A 22,727-nucleotide genomic window follows, 5' to 3' on the forward strand; every position below is an offset into this window, starting at 1 on the left:
GTCCTCAGGTCACGCCGACCGCCATGTTTTTGGAGTCTTATGTCTCTTCTATGGGGGCGGCCATGTTTTGTGAGCCCAGCTACCTCGTGGAGAGCTGGGAACGCCGGAAGGCGTACACAGGGGGCGGAGCCACGTCCTTCTACCCGGGAAAAAGCAAACAGCTCCTTCCAGTCTGTGTAAGACAGACGCTGACTGCAGTTGGTTGGAAACTGCACTGCATCGGTTGGTGAGCCTTGGGGGTCCCTCTCTCTCTCTGTGGGATCGAGAAGCAGGTACTCTGAGGGGCGCTATTGCGCTAGGGGGAGACACACAAAAAAAAAAAAAAAAAAAGAAAAAGTTTTTTTGTTTTGCTGGCAAAGGTGTCCTGAATTAACATGGACCCTGCCACTCATGTATCTCCTCCGGATCCCCTCGAGGGGTCTGCGGGATCCTCCAGCACCCCATTGACAATTGAATCATTGTCAGCTATTATGGAAACTTTTGTGTCCCGGGTGGAAGTGGCTTGTCAGGGACAGGGCGCAAGAAAGCGACCCCCGCCTAACCCCATATTATCTGAAACCTCGGATTCAGACTCTGAGCCCATTTCTGCAGTTGCAGGTACTTCATCTGGGATTGGTGTCTCGGGTCCTGTCTCTTCAGACAGTGAGGAGGATGTTTCGGCATCCGCCATAGCCCGAGAGGAAGCGTTGGTAAACGCACTCATTGTATCTGTTCAAGAAACCTTAAGGTTACAGGGTACTCCATCGGAAATAGCTGAAACTGAAATCCCTTTTGGGACTAAAAAACGCATCAAAGTGGCGAAGGTTTTTCCATTGCCCAAATGTTTGGCAATCCAATCGAAGAAGAATGGCGTCTGCCAAAACGCACTTTTACTATTTCTAAACGCATTGACAGGCGTTATCCGTTTGAGGAAACCCTTATTAAGAAATGGACAGAACCACCTGTGGTGGATTCACCAATTGCTAGATTGAATAAAGCCACGGTTATTCCTTTAGAAGACGCTCCGTCTTTTAAAGATCCAGTGGATCGCAAGATAGAAGCTATGTCTCGCACCATGTTTTCCTTGATTGGATCAGCTTTCAGACCTATAATAGCTATTGGTCTGGTTTCGCAGGCTGTAACTGAATGGACCAAGTGGTTACGCCGGGACTTAGAAGAGGTCCCTCAGGCGGTATCAGATTTGTTGGAACAAATGATACAGGGGTTACAGTTTGTGTGTGATGCGGCGTTAGACGCCACTCCATTATTGGCGCGAGCATCAGTTTCAGCAGTGGTTCTCAGGCGTACACTGTGGCTAAAAGGTTGGTTAGCCGACCAAGGTTCCAAAAAAGCATTGGCTAATATCCCCTTTTCAGGAGAGCGTCTATTTGGAGCCAACTTAGATGAGATCATTAAAGATCTCACGGGTGGAAAGAGCACCTTTTTACCGCAAAATTTTAAAGGTAGAGGAACTCGTCAAAGACGAGGGCCTTCTTTTTCTGCTCACAAGAGGTTTTTTCGTCCCGCGGGTGAAAAAACTAAGTCCTCCAAAGCTCCTGCAGGAGGCGTCAGGGGTCGTTGGTCGGGCAAGCAAAAGCCCGCCCCCTCCAGACCTGAAGATAAACCATCCAAAGCCTGAAGGTGCGCCCCCACCCATAACTGGGGTGGGGGGACGTCTTCGCCGGTTCCCGGATCCATGGCTTTCCAGAATCCCGGACAAATGGGTTTGCGAAGTCATAAGGTCAGGGTACAAGATCGAGTTTCGATCTCTCCCACCGGCGCGATTCTTCCCTTCCAATATCCGACTATCCTCAGATCGTTTAGAAGATCTGCGGAGAGCAGTCACAGATTTACTACAACAAGGAGTGGTAGTCCACGTTCCTTGGACAGAACGGTTTCAAGGGTTTTATTCAAACCTATTTACAATACCCAGGAAAGAGGGCAAAGTGCGTCCAATTCTGGACTTAAGAGCACTCAATTCTTTTGTCAACATAAGAAGATTCAGAATGGAGTCCATTCGCACGGTAGCAGCCTTCCTGCATCCAGGGGATGTCCTAGCGTCCATAGACATCAAGGACGCCTATCTTCACATTCCCATTTTCGCAGGACATCAGCGGTTTCTACGCTTTTCCGTAGAAGAGAACCACTATCAGTTTGTGGCGTTACCTTTCGGTCTCGCCACGGCTCCGCGGGTCTTCACAAAGGTGTTGGCCCCAATGTTGGCACTTCTGCGCCAAAGAGGCATATCGATCCTTGGTTACCTAGACGATCTTCTGCTTCATGCAGAGTCTCCTCAGACCTTGCTACAAAACATGGAAATTACTATGATTTCTTTACAGGAATTCGGGTGGCTGGTGAACCAGCAAAAGTCATTTCTGGTTCCCACCCAGAGGCTCGAATATCTGGGTCTAATTCTAGACACAGTCAGGACAAGAGTTTTTCTTCCGGTAGGGAAACTCCGAAAGATTCAATCAGCAGTCCAGTTGTTACTGTCCAACAGCTGGTCTTCCCTTCGGACTTGCATGAGGGTTCTGGGGTTGATGGTGGCTTCGTTCGAAGCAGTCCCATTTGCCCAGTCCCATACCCGAATTCTTCAGCAAGAGATTCTTCTCAGATGGAATCGGAATCCGGAATCCCTGGACAATCCGATCCGATTGAGCAAACAGACCAGAGAGTCTCTGGTCTGGTGGCTTCGGTCTCCGATGCTCAGCCAGGGAAAGTCATTTCTGCCAATATATTGGACGATAGTGACCACGGATGCCAGTCTATCCGGATGGGGAGGAATTCTCGGTCAGTTATCTGTCCAGGGACTTTGGTCCCCGGAAGAATCCAGGTTACCGATAAATGTATTGGAACTGAGAGCGATCAGACTTTGTCTGATTCAATGGACCGAGCAGCTCCAGGGCAGCCCGGTTCGGATCCAGTCGGACAATGCCACGGCCGTGGCTTATGTCAATCACCAGGGGGGCACCAAGAGTGTCCGAGCGGCCAAAGAAGTGGCTTGCATTCTTCGCTGGGCGGAACGATTTGTTCCAGCAATCTCTGCAGTGTTCATTCCGGGGGTGGAGAATTGGCAGGCAGATTATCTCAGCCGTCAGACCCTGGATCAGGGGGAATGGTCCCTCCATCCAGACGTTTTCCACCAGTTGTGCCTACGGTGGGGCACCCCGGATGTGGATCTGTTGGCATCACGATTCAACAGGAAAGTTCAGAGATTCGTGGCTCGCTCCCGCGATCCTCTAGCAGAAACCGCAGACGCACTGATCGCCCCGTGGGGGCAATACCAGCTAATATATGCCTTCCCTCCTCTCGCGTTACTGCCAAGACTTCTTCGCAGGATAGAGGAGGAAGGAATTCCAGTAATCCTGGTAGCTCCGGACTGGCCTCGTCGAGCTTGGTACGCCGACATGGTCAGACTGGTGGCGGACGTCCCGTGGAGACTTCCTCTCAGGGAGGATCTACTGTCTCAGGGACCGATCTTCCATCCTGCTTTACGATCGCTGGCTTTAACGGCCTGGCTATTGAGACCCAGGTGCTGAAGGACAAAGGTTTGTCAGCTTCAGTTATTCCTACTCTAGTTGAAGCAAGGAAAGCGACTTCCAGAAAGATTTATCATCGCACATGGAAGTCCTACATTGCATGGTGTGAACCTTTGGGGTTCCGTCCTCGGTCTTATTCGATTAGTCGAATATTGGCTTTTCTGCAACAAGGGGTTGAGCAGAAACTGGCCTTGAGTACTATCAAGGGTCAGGTCTCAGCATTAGCCATCTTCTTTCAGAAGCCTTTGGCTACTCATTCCTTTGTGCGGAATTTCATCCAGGGGGTGCGACATCTGGCTCCGCCAGTGCACGCGCCGTTACCCCCCTGGGATCTTAATTTAGTGTTGTCGGTTCTTCAGAAACCTCCCTTTGAAGATATTAGGGAGATTCCTCTACCTACGTTGTCCCAGAAGGTGGCCTTCTTGGTGGCTATTACTTCTGCACGCAGGGTGTCAGAACTGGCCGCATTATCCTGTCGTTCCCCATATCTGGTGGTTCATAGAGATAAGGTGGTTCTTCGTCCGAATCCATCCTTCCTACCAAAAGTGGTTTCAGAATTTCATCTGAATGAAGAAATTGTATTACCTTCCCTGTGTCCTAAGCCCAGTCATCCTCGGGAGTTTGCTTTACACTCCCTGGATGTGGTCCGGGCGATCAGGGTATACTTGAAAACGACAGACTCGTTTCGCAAGACGGATTCACTTTTTGTGATCCCAGATGGACCCAAAAAGGGGTTGCCTGCATCTGCCGCGACCATTTCCAGATGGATCAGACAGACGGTAGTACAGGCTTATTCTATTAAGGGTCGGGAGCCCCCGTTCCCTGTTAAGGCGCACTAGCCTTTAACTGCATAGGAATCACTGATTCAGTCAAACCTCTATCCTTCAACACCTGGCTTTTAACAGCCAAGCCATTAAAGCCAGCGGCTGTAAAGCAGGATGGAAGATTGGACCTTGGGACAGCAGATCTTCCCTGAAAAGAAGTCCCCAGATCGGCATTCCAAGACCAGCGAGACCAGTCTGGAGCCACTGAAATAACTAGAATCCCTTCTGACTCAATCCTGCACAGGAGTCTTGACAGAAGTTTGAGAGAAGAGAAGGCGTAAATCAGACAATGCTGACTCCAAAGAGCCACAAGTCCACCTCGGGAGTACCCCACTCACTGGAGACACAACTAATAAAACACCCCTGAATGAAGTGATCATTCATTCCCCCTGGTCCAAAGCCTGTCAAATGAGGTAATCCGCTTGCCAATTTTCCACCCCTGGGATGTGTACAGCAGAGAGGGCTTGAACAATCATTCTGCCCACTTTAGAATACCGGCTACTTCCCGAGCCGCCAGGGCACTTCTTGTGTCCCCTTGGTGATTGACATAGGCCACGGTGCGTACCTGACACCCCTGAAGACAAATTGTCCAATGATCCAGACAAAGTCTGATCGCTCAGAGTTTCAGTACATTGATCGGCAGTCTGGACTCTTCCAGAGTCCAGGCCCTGTGAGCACAATCTGTGCTGAGGATGCCTCCCCACCCGGACAGGCTGGCATCCGTGGTGACAACTGTCCAGTACAGGGGGAGAAAGGGTCTTCCCTGTGGAAGTGCCGGAGAACGAAGCCACCATATCAGGAACCCTCTTTGTACCCCAGCTTAACAGGATCAGATTGTCTAGAGACTGAGGATTCTTGTCCAATTTCACTAGGCTCTCTTTTTTTCAGAGGTTTAGTGTGGAAATTTGCAAATGGAACCGCTTTGAAGGTAGACACCATCAGGCCCAGCACCATCATGCAAGCCCAGAAGGATGACCATCTGCTGGACAGCAGAAGCTGTATTGCCTCCTGCAATTTCTGGAGTTTGTCTAGTGAAGAAAAACTCTGGCTAAAGCCGAGTCCAGAGTCAGACCCAGATAGTCGAGTCTTGTGGGCGGAGCCAGAGCAGACTTCTAAAGGGGCAGAATCCAATCGAACTCCCTCAGAGTTTGTGGAGTAATCTCCAAGTTGTCCATCAGAGCAGTCGGAGACTCCGCTCGCAGAAGATCGTCCAAATACTTAAGCACCACGATCCTCTGCCGACACAGAAATGCTAGTACTGGGGCCAACACGTTTGTGAAGAAGTGGGGCGGAGGCAAGACCAAAAGGTAACTCCACAAACTGATAATGCTCCTCGCCCACGCCAAACGCGGAGGAACCGCTGATGACGGGCATATATTTGAATGTGAAGGTAGGCATCCTTGATGTCGATAGAAGCGAGAAAATCCCCCAGATGGAGGGACGCCACTACTGTGCGAATGGACTCTATTCAAAACTTCTGTACCCGCACAAAGCAGTTAAGCGCCTTGAGGTTCACAATTGGAGTACCCTGCCTTCTTTCCTGGGAACTGTGAACAGGTTTGAGTAAAAACCCTGAATACTATCTGAAGTCGGAACCAGGACAATCGCCCCTTGAAGTAACAAGTCTTGCACTGCCCTAAAAAGACCCTGTAAGCGATCTGGGGACAAGCGCAGTTTGGAAGGGAAGAACCTTTTCAGAGGAAATGACTGAAACACGATCTTGTAACCTGACCGAATGACTTTGTGGACCCACTTGTCCATTACCAGGGAGGTCCACAGATCCAGAAACCAGCTAGAACAGGACTAATGATCAGGACATCATGGAGCTTTCATTCTTTAAACCCAGAACACTATTCAGCAGACTTCTAGAGGGAAACTCATATGCAAAGTGGTTCTAAACTCTAAAGGTTTTTTTTTTTTACCATAATGCATTCTCTGCATTAAGGTAAAACATATATTTCACTGCCTTGTCCACATCCACCCCCACCTCCTCAAAACCTGCCACTGTCAGATTACACGGACCAGTGGCTTTAAACCATTTAGCTACAGCCGCTGATTAGGGAATTTTTCAACACGTCTCTGACACAAGTCAATCAAAAGACACTGATCGAAATTTGGGTGGTCCTTTTATATCTGCCAAATTTCAATCAGTGTAAGAAGCAAGTAAGAGGAGGGGTGGGGGGGGGGGGGGGAGTCCTTATGTCAGGATTCAAACTTACATCAAAGTAGTCACTAATCTTGTGTCCTCGGCCTCCAATGTTCTTTCCTAGAAGGAAAAAAAGGAACAAAGTGAACAATAAAATTCCTAAAAATAATGAAACTAGTCTAAAATGTAGTAAAAAACGAAAAAAATGTATCGGAAAACCTAACCTGTTTTTCCATTTAGTTATTCTAGCAGGACAGGAACTTAGATTTGAAAGTCTTTGCTGGCCTCTAGGTCAGTGACTTACTAGGCAAGGACATTCGGATCAGGATAAGAGCCCTGAAGCCTGAATTTTTAAAAACAAGTCAGCAATAGCAGCTCTTAAATTTGTGTGCTCATGGTTTCTCTGTATAAATTGGCAGGCAGACGAAAGTAGTTTTCTGGGAGGCTGGTTAGTAAAACTATGGTTAAGAACTATCCCAGTATAGGATGACAACACCCAAGTCTGAACTTTAATGAACACGTCAGCTAGACACAAGGAAAACTGTACTGAGAAACGTACGTGTCCTACTATTGATTTGATTGATCCTTATGAAAAGGATGTAAACACAGGCAACGCCTCCCGCCTGCCTGCCCACCCTGTTATCTATATACTAATCCTACTTTCGAGTACTACTGGTATGAAGAGATGGCATCTTAAGGTGGTGGGTTTAAAACAGGAAGATCTCTTTCCCTCCCCTTCGAGACACTATGCAATGGATAAAAAAATTTGGCAAAAGAGCAGCCCCAACCCCTATCGCCAGCTCAACACCCCATACCAACCTAAAGGGTATGGCTACCCCATGGGAGGGGAGGGGGATGTGGGCAGATGGGGTGGGGGGGGGTTAGCAGTCCGCAGAGAACCTTGAGAATGGGGGGGGGGGGCGCTGCATTAGGAGGAGGGGAACCCTGGGGGTCTGACCATCCCAAGGAGGAGCCTCTGTCCACCCCAAAAACCTCCAGGGTTAGAGGGGGGGGGACAGGTACTTGCCATACCAGGAACAGGATGGGCACCACCCCTGGCAGACTACAGCTCCATTGGAATAGGGGGAGCTATCGGCCAGGTGGAACACTGCGACTCAGGCCGAGGCCAGGTCATATGCGCCTTTGCGAGACGTTTCAACTCGCAGGCCTGCCCCTGTCCAGTGGGGTTATGACGTGGCCTACGTGCGCTCGCTGCCCAGATTAGGTGGGCCCTCTGGATCTAGTTTATCCAGTCTGTCGCCCAGTCCGGCAGTATATAGTAGATTCTCACTGAAACAAAATAACTAAGATGGAATTTTTTTTCTATCTAAAAAGAAATTGCCAGGACCAGAGATCCCAGCAAGGAACTTGGTTCTTGGTTCTTACTCCTATAGCTGAGAGTGGGAGTAAAACCCCTGGGACTGCCCCATAGGCCAAGTTTGTTTTTTTCCTGCCTAGTGTCCTACTTCCGTAGGGGGCAGTATAACCCAACGGTCAAGAAGATAAGGAGCTGTGTCCACCAATGAATAAAAGAGAAAGCTGCTTTAGTCTTACACTTTAGGTAATTTCTTTACAGATGATCAAATAGAATTTGGATGGACCCCTTATGATCACAGTCTGTGATTCTTCGAGGAATACTGCACTTTTTGCCTGGAATTGCCACCCATTTCTTTTAAAGCTTTCACAAATTAGCAGAATTTTTTAAAAACGATTTGAGAATGCACCTCTTTAGATAAAGCTATTATATTTTCTTCTCATCTGTTACCTTTGTAAATTCACATTCACAGCCACGGTAAACACTACTCCATCTGCACATTCATATCCTCCATTTCACTTATTTGTTGATTCTTCTTTACATATCCTTTTGTTTTCCTGTGGTTTTTAATTTAAAGTGGTATTGAACTTGAAACCAAAATGTAATGTATTGCATCTTATCAATCCATAGATGTAGTGGTTGCATCAGTTTTTTCTTTGCTTTTTTCCCCCTCTGCTGTCACCCAATTAGTAGCATACTTCCTGTAATAGAGTGCCTGCACTCTGAATGAGTTAGCACAGGGGGCACAGCAGACAGCAGCATTGTCAGTCTGGGGGGGAATGCAGTGTTTAATGTATTTGCAGATTTAGATACACTAGCGTTTTGAAGCCAAGCTCAAGCGCACACTTTATAGTCCGTTACAGCCAACTTTATTTTTCCTTTTGGGATAAAGGTTTTGCATGAATAAATAAAAGCTGATCATTTTAATCATGCCCTGTACCAGTGTTAAGTGGATTGTCACATCCATGGTAAACTGATGCATTTTGCTGGAGAGCTTGTGCTTTTGAAAAACAAGTCCAAATACCATATTCCCAAGGCACACATTCCTGAGAAATTACTGTGGATGTCAGTGGGTGCTGCAGTGATTACCAGCTGGAAACCGTGGACATTCAAAGCAGAAACTATGTCACCACTCCAGAAGGGGTCCAAAGCTTTTTTTCAGCAAACACATCATAGATGCAATGTTTTGGTTGTCAGCTTAATGTGACCCCAACCAGGGAGGTCACATGCCTAATGTAGGGGTCCTGCTTGACCCCCAAACGTTTCTTCTGGAAATATGATATGTGATTGTTAAATAAAGCTTTGAACCCGCTATGGAGATCTTTGGTGTGCTGGTGCATACTTTCTGCTTTGAAAAACAGGCTTGCTGGCTGGATATCTAGATGAAATGGAAGAAGAAAGCCTAAAAAAGGAAACGAATACAGCCATCACATCTAAGAATTAGTTATCTGCAATATATTGTTTTCTTTTGGGTTTAGTTCTGCACTCAGATTTGGACCAGCTACAAAGCATTTTTTTTCTCAGCTGATGAACACATAAAAGACTATCTCTATTCTATATGGCTGACCCTTCCAATTCATAATTTATTGTGATTTTGTGTTTTGCTGTTACCTGCAAGCTCTAACAAGCCTGGCCCTCATTATCTTTGTTTCGGGTTTTGTTTTGGACTTTTTACAGATTTGTATGTTAAACATCTAACACTGGTGTATTAAATTGACTTATGATGGAAACCAATATTATGACGCATTTTTGGTGCATTGATCTTGCACCCCTTTCAGCTGAGTTGAGTCCATAAGTGAACCTGGTGGTGTGTCCACCCAGAGCAAAGAAACCGGTTCTCTTGATAGGTCACCTACTTAGCTACTGAAATTAGTCATGCCTGTGCTCCTCTTACTGGCCTGTTTACCTTTGGAGACCTGAGCCTGTGTAAGCTCAGAGATGGAGAACCTCCTCCTGCCCCCATATGATAGTGCTCTGGCCTGTTGACTGCATGTGAGGAGAGGAAGAAGATTCATTGCCCCCCCCCAATACGAAAGTACCAGATATTTTGCAGGGCCCGGGCTGGCAGCAGAGCACTTGGGTCAGGCTGTAAATATGGTTGGAGACCAAGTCTTTTTGTACTTCAGGGCCTTTTCTGAGAGGACAGTGACTGGCATTGGACATTCAGGTTCAAAATATGATTTCTCTATCGCTCATTGACAGACGTAGTCTTCTTGATTCTCAAGAGCTGGGTTATGTTGTCTCCGCAGGAGTAGGACTAGGCAGAAAGACAAAACGTTCTGGCTCCACCTTAGGGGCAGTCCCTGAGGGTATATCCTCCCTCTCTCTGCTACAGGGAATCAGTTTTTTTCTGTCTAGTCAGGAGTAAGGACCTAAGTTCCTTGCTGGGATCTTTTGGTCCTGGCAAGACTTTTTTCTTTAAGAAAAAGACATTTTTTAGGTAGTTTTCTCCAGTGTTTTTTCCTGTGAGATCTTCAAGCAAAGATGCCGGACTGGGCGACACTTGTGGTCACCCCAGCCGGCCTACGAGCGCGCGCAGACCATGGCATTGCGCTTGGTCGGCCGCGACACATTCAAGTAAGTATGCGGGGCCGGGCGACGGGCTGGATGTTGAGATCCAGTGGTCACCCCGGTTTCTGCCTACGAGCGCGTGCAGACCAGAGCTCCGCGCTGGGTCGGCCGCGACGGAGTCCCAGTGGAGGGACTGACCTTGCGAGTTAAAAGTCTCGCTTGGACGCCAGGAACCAGAGAGTCGAGGCGTCCGGAGTGGTCCACAAACCCCCACCCCGGTGGAGAGGGTATTGTGAAGAGAGGGTGCCTGTCGGTTCGGTATGGTGAGTAAACGTTCCCTTTTTTTTCCTCGTTATGAGGCAGTATGTATTATGGGCCCCTCCATATATGGTCAGTATATATCTGATACTTACAAGTCCCCCTTGTAATACAGCATGTGTTTGTGGGAAGTGGACTTGGTTTAAGAGCTAACACTCTACCCAGCAGACTGTAACATTACAGCTGACATAGGAGGTATAATCCTACCTTATGTGTAGTATATCTTCTGTAGATCCATATATCGCCTCTTAGCAGAGATGCAGGTGGATGTGCTGGGAAAACGATTTCGGCGGTCCGCCGCCATTTTGCCGTAGACCAAATGCATGTATGTCCTCAGGTCACGCCGACCGCCATGTTTTTGGAGTCTTATGTCTCTTCTATGGGGGCGGCCATGTTTTGTGAGCCCAGCTACCTCGTGGAGAGCTGGGAACGCCGGAAGGCGTACACAGGGGGCGGAGCCACGTCCTTCTACCCGGGAAAAAGCAAACAGCTCCTTCCAGTCTGTGTAAGACAGACGCTGACTGCAGTTGGTTGGAAACTGCACTGCATCGGTTGGTGAGCCTTGGGGGTCCCTCTCTCTCTCTGTGGGATCGAGAAGCAGGTACTCTGAGGGGCGCTATTGCGCTAGGGGGAGACACACAAAAAAAAAAAAAAAAAAAGAAAAAGTTTTTTTGTTTTGCTGGCAAAGGTGTCCTGAATTAACATGGACCCTGCCACTCATGTATCTCCTCCGGATCCCCTCGAGGGGTCTGCGGGATCCTCCAGCACCCCATTGACAATTGAATCATTGTCAGCTATTATGGAAACTTTTGTGTCCCGGGTGGAAGTGGCTTGTCAGGGACAGGGCGCAAGAAAGCGACCCCCGCCTAACCCCATATTATCTGAAACCTCGGATTCAGACTCTGAGCCCATTTCTGCAGTTGCAGGTACTTCATCTGGGATTGGTGTCTCGGGTCCTGTCTCTTCAGACAGTGAGGAGGATGTTTCGGCATCCGCCATAGCCCGAGAGGAAGCGTTGGTAAACGCACTCATTGTATCTGTTCAAGAAACCTTAAGGTTACAGGGTACTCCATCGGAAATAGCTGAAACTGAAATCCCTTTTGGGACTAAAAAACGCATCAAAGTGGCGAAGGTTTTTCCATTGCCCAAATGTTTGGCAATCCAATCGAAGAAGAATGGCGTCTGCCAAAACGCACTTTTACTATTTCTAAACGCATTGACAGGCGTTATCCGTTTGAGGAAACCCTTATTAAGAAATGGACAGAACCACCTGTGGTGGATTCACCAATTGCTAGATTGAATAAAGCCACGGTTATTCCTTTAGAAGACGCTCCGTCTTTTAAAGATCCAGTGGATCGCAAGATAGAAGCTATGTCTCGCACCATGTTTTCCTTGATTGGATCAGCTTTCAGACCTATAATAGCTATTGGTCTGGTTTCGCAGGCTGTAACTGAATGGACCAAGTGGTTACGCCGGGACTTAGAAGAGGTCCCTCAGGCGGTATCAGATTTGTTGGAACAAATGATACAGGGGTTACAGTTTGTGTGTGATGCGGCGTTAGACGCCACTCCATTATTGGCGCGAGCATCAGTTTCAGCAGTGGTTCTCAGGCGTACACTGTGGCTAAAAGGTTGGTTAGCCGACCAAGGTTCCAAAAAAGCATTGGCTAATATCCCCTTTTCAGGAGAGCGTCTATTTGGAGCCAACTTAGATGAGATCATTAAAGATCTCACGGGTGGAAAGAGCACCTTTTTACCGCAAAATTTTAAAGGTAGAGGAACTCGTCAAAGACGAGGGCCTTCTTTTTCTGCTCACAAGAGGTTTTTTCGTCCCGCGGGTGAAAAAACTAAGTCCTCCAAAGCTCCTGCAGGAGGCGTCAGGGGTCGTTGGTCGGGCAAGCAAAAGCCCGCCCCCTCCAGACCTGAAGATAAACCATCCAAAGCCTGAAGGTGCGCCCCCACCCATAACTGGGGTGGGGGGACGTCTTCGCCGGTTCCCGGATCCATGGCTTTCCAGAATCCCGGACAAATGGGTTTGCGAAGTCATAAGGTCAGGGTACAAGATCGAGTTTCGATCTCTCCCACCGGCGCGATTCTTCCCTTCCAATATCCGACTATCCTCAGATCGTTTAGAAGATCTGCGGAGAGCAGTCACAGATTTACTACAACAAGGAGTGGTAGTCCACGTTCCTTGGACAGAACGGTTTCAAGGGTTTTATTCAAACCTATTTACAATACCCAGGAAAGAGGGCAAAGTGCGTCCAATTCTGGACTTAAGAGCACTCAATTCTTTTGTCAACATAAGAAGATTCAGAATGGAGTCCATTCGCACGGTAGCAGCCTTCCTGCATCCAGGGGATGTCCTAGCGTCCATAGACATCAAGGACGCCTATCTTCACATTCCCATTTTCGCAGGACATCAGCGGTTTCTACGCTTTTCCGTAGAAGAGAACCACTATCAGTTTGTGGCGTTACCTTTCGGTCTCGCCACGGCTCCGCGGGTCTTCACAAAGGTGTTGGCCCCAATGTTGGCACTTCTGCGCCAAAGAGGCATATCGATCCTTGGTTACCTAGACGATCTTCTGCTTCATGCAGAGTCTCCTCAGACCTTGCTACAAAACATAGAAATTACTATGATTTCTTTACAGGAATTCGGGTGGCTGGTGAACCAGCAAAAGTCATTTCTGGTTCCCACCCAGAGGCTCGAATATCTGGGTCTAATTCTAGACACAGTCAGGACAAGAGTTTTTCTTCCGGTAGGGAAACTCCGAAAGATTCAATCAGCAGTCCAGTTGTTACTGTCCAACAGTTGGTCTTCCCTTCGGACTTGCATGAGGGTTCTGGGGTTGATGGTGGCTTCGTTCGAAGCAGTCCCATTTGCCCAGTCCCATACCCGAATTCTTCAGCAAGAGATTCTTCTCAGATGGAATCGGAATCCGGAATCCCTGGACAATCCGATCCGATTGAGCAAACAGACCAGAGAGTCTCTGGTCTGGTGGCTTCGGTCTCCGATGCTCAGCCAGGGAAAGTCATTTCTGCCAATATATTGGACGATAGTGACCACGGATGCCAGTCTATCCGGATGGGGAGGAATTCTCGGTCAGTTATCTGTCCAGGGACTTTGGTCCCCGGAAGAATCCAGGTTACCGATAAATGTATTGGAACTGAGAGCGATCAGACTTTGTCTGATTCAATGGACCGAGCAGCTCCAGGGCAGCCCGGTTCGGATCCAGTCGGACAATGCCACGGCCGTGGCTTATGTCAATCACCAGGGGGGCACCAAGAGTGTCCGAGCGGCCAAAGAAGTGGCTTGCATTCTTCGCTGGGCGGAACGATTTGTTCCAGCAATCTCTGCAGTGTTCATTCCGGGGGTGGAGAATTGGCAGGCAGATTATCTCAGCCGTCAGACCCTGGATCAGGGGGAATGGTCCCTCCATCCAGACGTTTTCCACCAGTTGTGCCTACGGTGGGGCACCCCGGATGTGGATCTGTTGGCATCACGATTCAACAGGAAAGTTCAGAGATTCGTGGCTCGCTCCCGCGATCCTCTAGCAGAAACCGCAGACGCACTGATCGCCCCGTGGGGGCAATACCAGCTAATATATGCCTTCCCTCCTCTCGCGTTACTGCCAAGACTTCTTCGCAGGATAGAGGAGGAAGGAATTCCAGTAATCCTGGTAGCTCCGGACTGGCCTCGTCGAGCTTGGTACGCCGACATGGTCAGACTGGTGGCGGACGTCCCGTGGAGACTTCCTCTCAGGGAGGATCTACTGTCTCAGGGACCGATCTTCCATCCTGCTTTACGATCGCTGGCTTTAACGGCCTGGCTATTGAGACCCAGGTGCTGAAGGACAAAGGTTTGTCAGCTTCAGTTATTCCTACTCTAGTTGAAGCAAGGAAAGCGACTTCCAGAAAGATTTATCATCGCACATGGAAGTCCTACATTGCATGGTGTGAACCTTTGGGGTTCCGTCCTCGGTCTTATTCGATTAGTCGAATATTGGCTTTTCTGCAACAAGGGGTTGAGCAGAAACTGGCCTTGAGTACTATCAAGGGTCAGGTCTCAGCATTAGCCATCTTCTTTCAGAAGCCTTTGGCTACTCATTCCTTTGTGCGGAATTTCATCCAGGGGGTGCGACATCTGGCTCCGCCAGTGCACGCGCCGTTACCCCCCTGGGATCTTAATTTAGTGTTGTCGGTTCTTCAGAAACCTCCCTTTGAAGATATTAGGGAGATTCCTCTACCTACGTTGTCCCAGAAGGTGGCCTTCTTGGTGGCTATTACTTCTGCACGCAGGGTGTCAGAACTGGCCGCATTATCCTGTCGTTCCCCATATCTGGTGGTTCATAGAGATAAGGTGGTTCTTCGTCCGAATCCATCCTTCCTACCAAAAGTGGTTTCAGAATTTCATCTGAATGAAGAAATTGTATTACCTTCCCTGTGTCCTAAGCCCAGTCATCCTCGGGAGTTTGCTTTACACTCCCTGGATGTGGTCCGGGCGATCAGGGTATACTTGAAAACGACAGACTCGTTTCGCAAGACGGATTCACTTTTTGTGATCCCAGATGGACCCAAAAAGGGGTTGCCTGCATCTGCCGCGACCATTTCCAGATGGATCAGACAGACGGTAGTACAGGCTTATTCTATTAAGGGTCGGGAGCCCCCGTTCCCTGTTAAGGCGCACTCCACTCGGGCACTTAGTGCGTCATGGGCCTTTCGCCATCAGGCGTCAGTGGTCCAGGTGTGCAAGGCAGCTACCTGGTCGTCGGTGCATACCTTTACTAAACATTATAAAGTTGATGTAATGGCATCGTCTGATGCCTCGTTTGGCCGCAAGGTTTTGCAGGCCGCAATTTGAGGAGACCAGTGGTCTACCTCGAGGGTTTTTCCGTTGGAAAATTTTTTCTTTAGTCTCATTCTTTGTTTATAATGAGCCTTTAAAACTTCTAGTTTGGCACCGGTTGGGCCTTCTAGATTGGATTTGATTTGTCAATCCCACCCCTCATTTGTGGCACTGCTTCTGGATGTCCCAGCTCTTGAGAATCAAGAAGACTACGTCTGTCAATGAGCGATAGAGAAAAATGGATTTTTGTAAGATCTTACCGTAAAATCCTTTTCTCTTAAGCTCATTGACAGACGTAGTACCCGCCCCTCTATCATTGAGTTGGGTTGGGTTAAATTCTCTGTACTGCTTTAAAACAGAACTGATTCCCTGTAGCAGAGAGAGGGAGGATATACCCTCAGGGACTGCCCCTAAGGTGGAGCCAGAACGTTTTGTCTTTCTGCCTAGTCCTACTCCTGCGGAGACAACATAACCCAGCTCTTGAGAATCAAGAAGACTACGTCTGTCAATGAGCTTAAGAGAAAAGGATTTTACGGTAAGATCTTACAAAAATCCATTTTTCCCAAAAAAGCTGTACTAAAGGCTATAAGGATCATCAATACCGACATATAGTTTCACACACTCTTCTTGTGATGTATATGATTAATTCTGTTTGAAATTGCCTTGCAACAGTTACTTCTTTCAATTTAAAGTTTTAACTTTATTTTTTCTGATCAGAAAAATATCTGTCTTCTCTCCTCTCCTGTCCTCCAGACTCCAGAAAAGAAACAGCCAGACTCTTCACGGGGAAGGAAGAGGAAAGCAGAGAATCAGAGTGAAAGCAGTCAAGGTAATAAACTATTTATTTTTACTTTCATGCAACACATTTGAACGTGGGTACAAATTCCTCCATGGGACTGGGCGCCCCGCCTGCATATGGTATTAAATATTTCCTCTCTGCAGTGAAAAGGATCCACTAATTACATTGGACCCAGTAGGAGCTGTGCCAAATGCGTCATTGCTGCCTAGGATTTTCAAGTCACCAGTTTGTAGATGGGCACAATTTATCTACTTTTAAAATAGATCTCCTTCCAGTTCATTTCCCAATACTCTACTCCTTATTTAATGCAGCATCTTGCCATGCATCTGTTCCTGACAATGATGTAGGTGACATGTCTAATGATCCTATAGCTGCTGACGCTCTGACCTTTTTGATTCTCTGGTCAGCAAGAAGAAAATATGATATTGAAAACCAAATTTTTTATTGGCTGTAATCTCTGTTTTATCACAAGCTGCAGGAAAATTTGTATACTTTATAGGTATTAAGAATGCCGTTGTGTGTCTCCCTGCATGGATTGCTTACTTGTCAGCATGTTTTCATATTGATTGCTAACATATTGTGTTTTATGTCCTGAAAGCACACCTATCCTATTGTAATGTAAAGCAAAGGGTAGTTTCATATTGATAGTGTGCATCCATTAGCGGCTTACCCACCTGTCTGATAAGTTGCTCCAGGCCAGCCAAAGATCAGTTGCATTGGAAGATGAGAGGGAAATCATGCATGTTGGTCCAATACACAAACCTTGTGGGATATAGGGGTCTGTGGCTAATAAGAAGGGTGTGAGTGTGCTAAAAGTAATGTGATCCAAAGAATGTCCCTGCATATGCACCTACCCCACATTTTAATTCTAAATAAGTAAAATAGGGATCTCTTTGGAGAAAAACACATATAAAATGCATTATGTGTAGGCATGTTTGTGTACGTAATAATTCAAAAATACTGCTATTTATAGGGAAATACACTGGGAAACAATAGTCTCTTGTAAGTTTAATGTCAGCTTAATGTGAGATTCTGTTAGTCTCAGTGCTAATAATCTTTTTTTCCCCAGGTAGTTCCAATGCTGACCTATATTCAGTAGTGTATGTTGAAGTATCTATAGTAGGAATTCTAGGGCTGCTCTTTTGCCAAATTTTTTTATCCATTGCATAGTGTCTTGAAGGGGAGGGGAACGGATCTTCCGGTTTTAAACCCACCACCTTAAGATTTCATCTCTCCATACCAGTAGTACTCGGAAGTAGGATTAGTATATAGATAACAGGGTGGGCAGGCAGGCGGGAGTTGTTGCCTGTGTTTACATCCTTTTCATAAGGATCAATCAAATCATTAGTAGGTCACGTACGTTTCTCAGTACAGTTTTCCTTGTGTCTAGCTGACGTGTTCATTAAAACTCAGACTTGGGTGTTGTCATCCTATACTGGGATAGTTCTTAACCATAGTTTTACTAACCAGCCTCCCAGAAAACTACTTCTGTCTGCCTGCCAATTTATACAGAGAAACCATTAGCACACAAATTTAAGAGCTGCTATTGCTGACTTGTTTTTAAAAATTCAGGCTTCAGGGCTCTTATCCTGATCCGAATGTCCTTGCCTAGTAAGTCACTGACCTAGAGGCCAGCAAAGACTTTAAAATCTAAGTTCCTGTCCTGCTAGAATAACTAAATGGAAAAACATGTTAGGTTTTCCGATACATTTTTTTTGTTTTTACTACATTTTAGACTAGTTTCATTATTTTTAGGAATTTTATTGTTCACTTTGTTCCTTTTTATTCCTTCTAGGAAAGAACATTGGAGGCCGAGGACATAAGATTAGTGACTACTTTGATGTAAGTTTGAATCCTGACATAAGGACTCCCCCCTCCTCCCCCTCCTCTTACTTGATTCTAAACTTGCTTCTTACTTGCGGGCCATACACTAATTGAAATTTGGCAGATATAACGGACCACCCACATTTCGATCAGTGTGTTTTGATTGACTTGTGTCAGAGACGTGTTGAAAAATTCCTCAATCAGCGGCTGTAGCCAAATGGTTTTAAGCCACTGGTCCGGTGGATGTGGACAAGGCAGTGAAATATGTTTTACCTTAATGCAGAGAATGCATTATGGTAAAAAAAACCTTTCGAGTTTAGAACCACTTTGCATATGAGTTTCCCTCTAGAAGTCTGCTGAATAGTGTTCTGGGTTTAAAGAATGAAAGCTCCATGATGTCCTGATCATTAGTCCTGTTCTGTAGTGTTGTAGGCCAGCTTGTGTTTTAGATGGCGAAGTTAGAACAACACTATCCAATCTGAATTGTGTACCAAATTGCACGGCATTCTAGTGAAAGCAGAACTAAAGCCAAAAAATGTAAAATTGCAAACAGGCAGGCTCTTTATTGCAGAAGAGGCATGCAGTATCTCTTCTGCAATAAAATACTCTTACCTGCCTGTTTGCAATCCCCTGTATAATGTAAACTGCGCTGCGCATGCTGGAACGCTGCCTGTGTAGACTGCACTCATGTGCAGGAGTGATGCCATCCCACGCCAGCCAATCAACATGGCAGAAGACCAACAGCCGGAGGAAGATGCCAGTGTCGGCAAGGGAACTCCCGGGTGTCAGTCAGTTGGCGCATAGGTGAGTATTTGTGCCTTTAATTTCACCTAACTACTTAAGGTATCTTTTTCGAACCAAATTGATGGACATATTGTCTAACTGCATTCATATCTATGCAATTTTCAAAAAAATTCAGGGCCTGTGGGGTTCTGTGAATGAATGAAGTACAACTATCGACATCCTTTGCAGCAGACGACTTGTAGTTCTCAATTAACTACCGGGGCGCTGTAGAGCGCTCTAGGTAGTTCATTGATTCTTCCTGACATTGTTTTAACCTGCCTGCCTGTCTGTCTGTATGAGGTTCTAGTAGACAGACACATTGACAGTCTGCAGGAGCCCTGCATTGCACATGTGATCTGCTGATTGTTGGTGCAATGGTTTTCAGGCTCTTACAGAAAAAAAAAAAAATGCATCTTTTTTTTTTTTGTTTTTTTTTTTTTGAAAAGGTGAACTTATGCTTTTAAATGACCTCCCTTGCCACAGAGCATTGGTAGAGCAGATGTTGCATTTGGGTTTAAAGTGATACTCCACTTCAACTTTTTATGTCTTCCTTTTTGCTTTTGTATAGAGTTGGGAAGAGTTAGAAACTCTTTCAGAAATTATTTTAATATAAACCTCCCAAAGCTGCCTATGTATGCCTTCTTTTCACTCCCCTACTGCTCTGTTCTGCGGCCAGGACTGTAATCAAAGCCCTGCGTTAGATGCAAGTCTCTGGAGTCATAGCTCACCTTGTGCTATAGATTCTTCGGTAACCATTTTAATTAGTTCAACACTCTCACTTGGGTAATGCCTCGTACACATGCAACGATTATCGGCCGACCGATCGGCCGTTTTTTGTCCAGTGTTGTTGTGTTGGTTGAAATGTGCTCTAGACTGCACACAAATTTTCTCAGCCAACAAAGACCAACTTCAGAAGTGATGTCATGTGCTGGTTTACTTTCCGTGTGTTTTTTCTTCTCTGAGCATGCCCAGTCTTGCTCATCAGATTTTTGTCTGCCGAAATCTGTACTGACTGACTGAAAATCGGCCATTCTGTTGACGGCCGATCGGACGTTGGCCGAAAATTCACGGCCAACAATCGTTGCGTGTGCACGAGGCATAAGTTGCATGCCCCCACACCTGAAAGTACTGGGTATTTTCTATGCAGAGCGGCGGGCAGCAAAGGAATCAACGTATGCTAAAATTCTTCCTAAGCATTCAAAACTTTGAAAAGTTAAGACCAGAGCTCCACTTTAAACATTGCATAATTTTTCTTGACGGAGAGGGTTGTAATTGTAAGATTGGATGATATGTGGGAGATTTTTTATTTTTTTTTTTTTCCTTTTTTTTTTTGTGTTTGATTCAAGAAAAAAAAAAAGTAATGTTTTGACAAGGAGGAACTTGGCATATTCCTAATTTCTTAGTTCTTGGCAGGTATAAAATAATTTAAGATTATGCCTATGATGACAGCAAGAGGAAGGCTGTAATTTTGTCATTTTTTCATTCCACATTCCCGTATTCTTACTTATGCAGGATAAAATGTGATCATGCTGTGCTTTATCTGTGATAGCACATCTGCCATGGTACCATTTGCAATACCACTGGTGTATTCCAGTGTAGAGGGAGATCTCACTAGTATAGAAATGATGCAGAAGAAAATTAGAGAGCTGTTTTATTTGTCAGGTGGAATACCTGTGTGTAAATAATTGACCTGTTTGACTCAGTACATTGTTCTAGTATTTTACTTTCCTGTATAATTGAATCTTGGTCTTGGAGATCTTGAATCTTGGACTCTGGTGGCTCCCCACTATTATAATTGCAGGAGGCGGTTTACTATATGCTTTTATAGTCGCACAGTATTCATAAGTCTTTTAATTCTGGAAAACTTATGTTAATGGAAAGGGAAAACATGATTTGAATGGGCAGTCCACCAAGAATGGTTATCAGTTTTTGGTAGGTGCTAGAATAAAAACTGACAATTTTGGTTATCCATCAAGAACTCTGTTGTTGAGATCTCTTCCACTGTAAATGGTCCTGCACACCTATTGTGGCGATGATGCTTGAATCCTGTCTTCTGTATTTACATTTTTTTTATAATCTGGAGAATGCAGGATACGCTTGGTGGGTACACCCAGGTGTTCATGTAAGCTGGTCACCCACGGGTAGATTTTTATTAGAAAAAAGATTGTTGATTTTGGAATTTTTAATAGTTAATAGGGTTAAAATCGATAATCATTTTCAACCATAGTAACAAAATCCTAACAGTGAATTTGGTTTTCATTTGGAAAATTATGTTCATTTTAAAATAGTTGTTAAAAGCAAACTAAAGTTTGAAGTACTTTTTGACAACATTCCTCTGATGGCATTATTGAATGTGCTAATGATATTTTGTAAAAGCATTTGTACTTTGTGAAAAAATAAATAAATGCATAATTGCTTAGGTGGAGGATGCTGCATCTGTCCCCCGCTGACTCTGCAGTGCGAACTGAGCAATCCAACACCACCGATTGCTCATTCCCCCTTCCTCCTCCACTGTGAGCAGGGAGCAGTGACTGTCAGTCAGCAGCTGTCTGCTCTGCACACCCGCTCTCCCCCAGTGCTCACTGCTGGAGTGCTGAGCTGTGGAGGGGGCAGGAGGGGCTGGCTCATGCTCTCGGCAGAACACGGAGAAGCTAAGCCAAGTGCCAGTCCAGGCTGCTGGGTGTATTCCGACCATATGGTCGGGATATTTTCAGTGCCTGGATCGGCTGAGTGACCTCAGCCGACAGCGGACTATAGCTTGCTGTGGTCTGATAACGGGTCACAGGTGTGCACAACGAACGGCACTCCTGTGATCCAATGGAGAAGTACAGCCAAGAAAGCTTTGGCTTTACTTCTGATTAACAGAGCCAGGAATTATGGCAAGGTGGTTTTGCTATTAAAGTAAACAAGACTTAAGAAACAAGGGCTGAGTCAGCCTATATTCCACCTAGAACTATAATATGGCTTTTTGGGGAATTACCTATTAGTACACAAGTCCTTATGGGTGATGGGTTTGTAAAGGGTTTTGAATGTTTTCCCCTGTTGTCTTATTTATGGAATAAGATTAATTTGGGTGCTGTCGGATTAAGGGAAACCAGGCAATAGACCAAACTGCTTAGCTACTTCTACACTATTAAGGGTCTTTTTTGAAAGTAAGTTGGCCAAAAGCGATTACAACTTAACCTCAAGGGGATTGTAATCCATTTTTTTTTTTTTTTTTTTTGTAGAGAATGGAATAGTCAAAACTGCCAGATTTCCATTTTACCATCCATTTCCCATTGGGGCAATTTTCCTTTCACTTCCCGTTTTGAAGATGTTACAAGAAGTTAGAGGAATCACTCCAAATGGAAATTTCCCGCATAGACCATTATCACCAGAATAAAAAGTGTCCTCATCTGTTGACAGTGGTCCCCAAGGCGAGAGAGGGTGACAAATAGAGCTGGGATGCAGATAGTAATGGAAGCCAAACAAGGATTTCCACACTTTCCTACTCCACCCAAAATTAAAAATGGCTTTAGATGTGCATCAGTTTACTTTAAAAAATGTATTTAGTAGAATTTGTTGTAAATTGATTACAATTGATGCATTATGAAATGACTTCAGCCAATATTATGTATTACTTGCAGTAAATTGAAATGTAACCGAGGAGGGGGGCATGAAGAGTGAATGTACTTCTCCTGAACACAACTTTGTAACTTATTTTAAAGATCAGCTCCAGACAAAACTTTTTTGTTTGCTTTATAGAGGAAAGGAACGATAGAACCTCTGGTGTTTATTGTCTTTTCCCTGTTTTGGAGATTTCCCCTCAATTCCTCCACTGTCACTGTCTGCTTTGTATAATAACTTT

At 45.8% G+C, this 22,727-nt stretch overlaps 1 protein-coding gene across 3 annotated transcripts in view; it reads left to right on the plus strand.

Annotated features, from left to right (window-relative positions):
- TLK1 (tousled like kinase 1) overlaps nt 1-22,727 on the plus strand; it is a 494,176-nt gene that overhangs the window by 379,774 nt on the left and 91,675 nt on the right. For all 3 annotated transcript variants that reach the window (XM_082260299.1, XM_082260300.1, XM_082260301.1), the window contains 2 exons: nt 16,228-16,303; nt 18,069-18,115. In XM_082260299.1, coding sequence (XP_082116425.1) covers nt 16,228-16,303; nt 18,069-18,115 — 123 coding nt within the window. The remainder of the gene's footprint in view (nt 1-16,227; nt 16,304-18,068; nt 18,116-22,727) is intronic.

Source organism: Pelophylax lessonae, assembly GCF_965119305.1.
Source record: "Pelophylax lessonae genome assembly, chromosome: 6".
Taxonomy (NCBI): domain Eukaryota; kingdom Metazoa; phylum Chordata; class Amphibia; order Anura; family Ranidae; genus Pelophylax; species Pelophylax lessonae.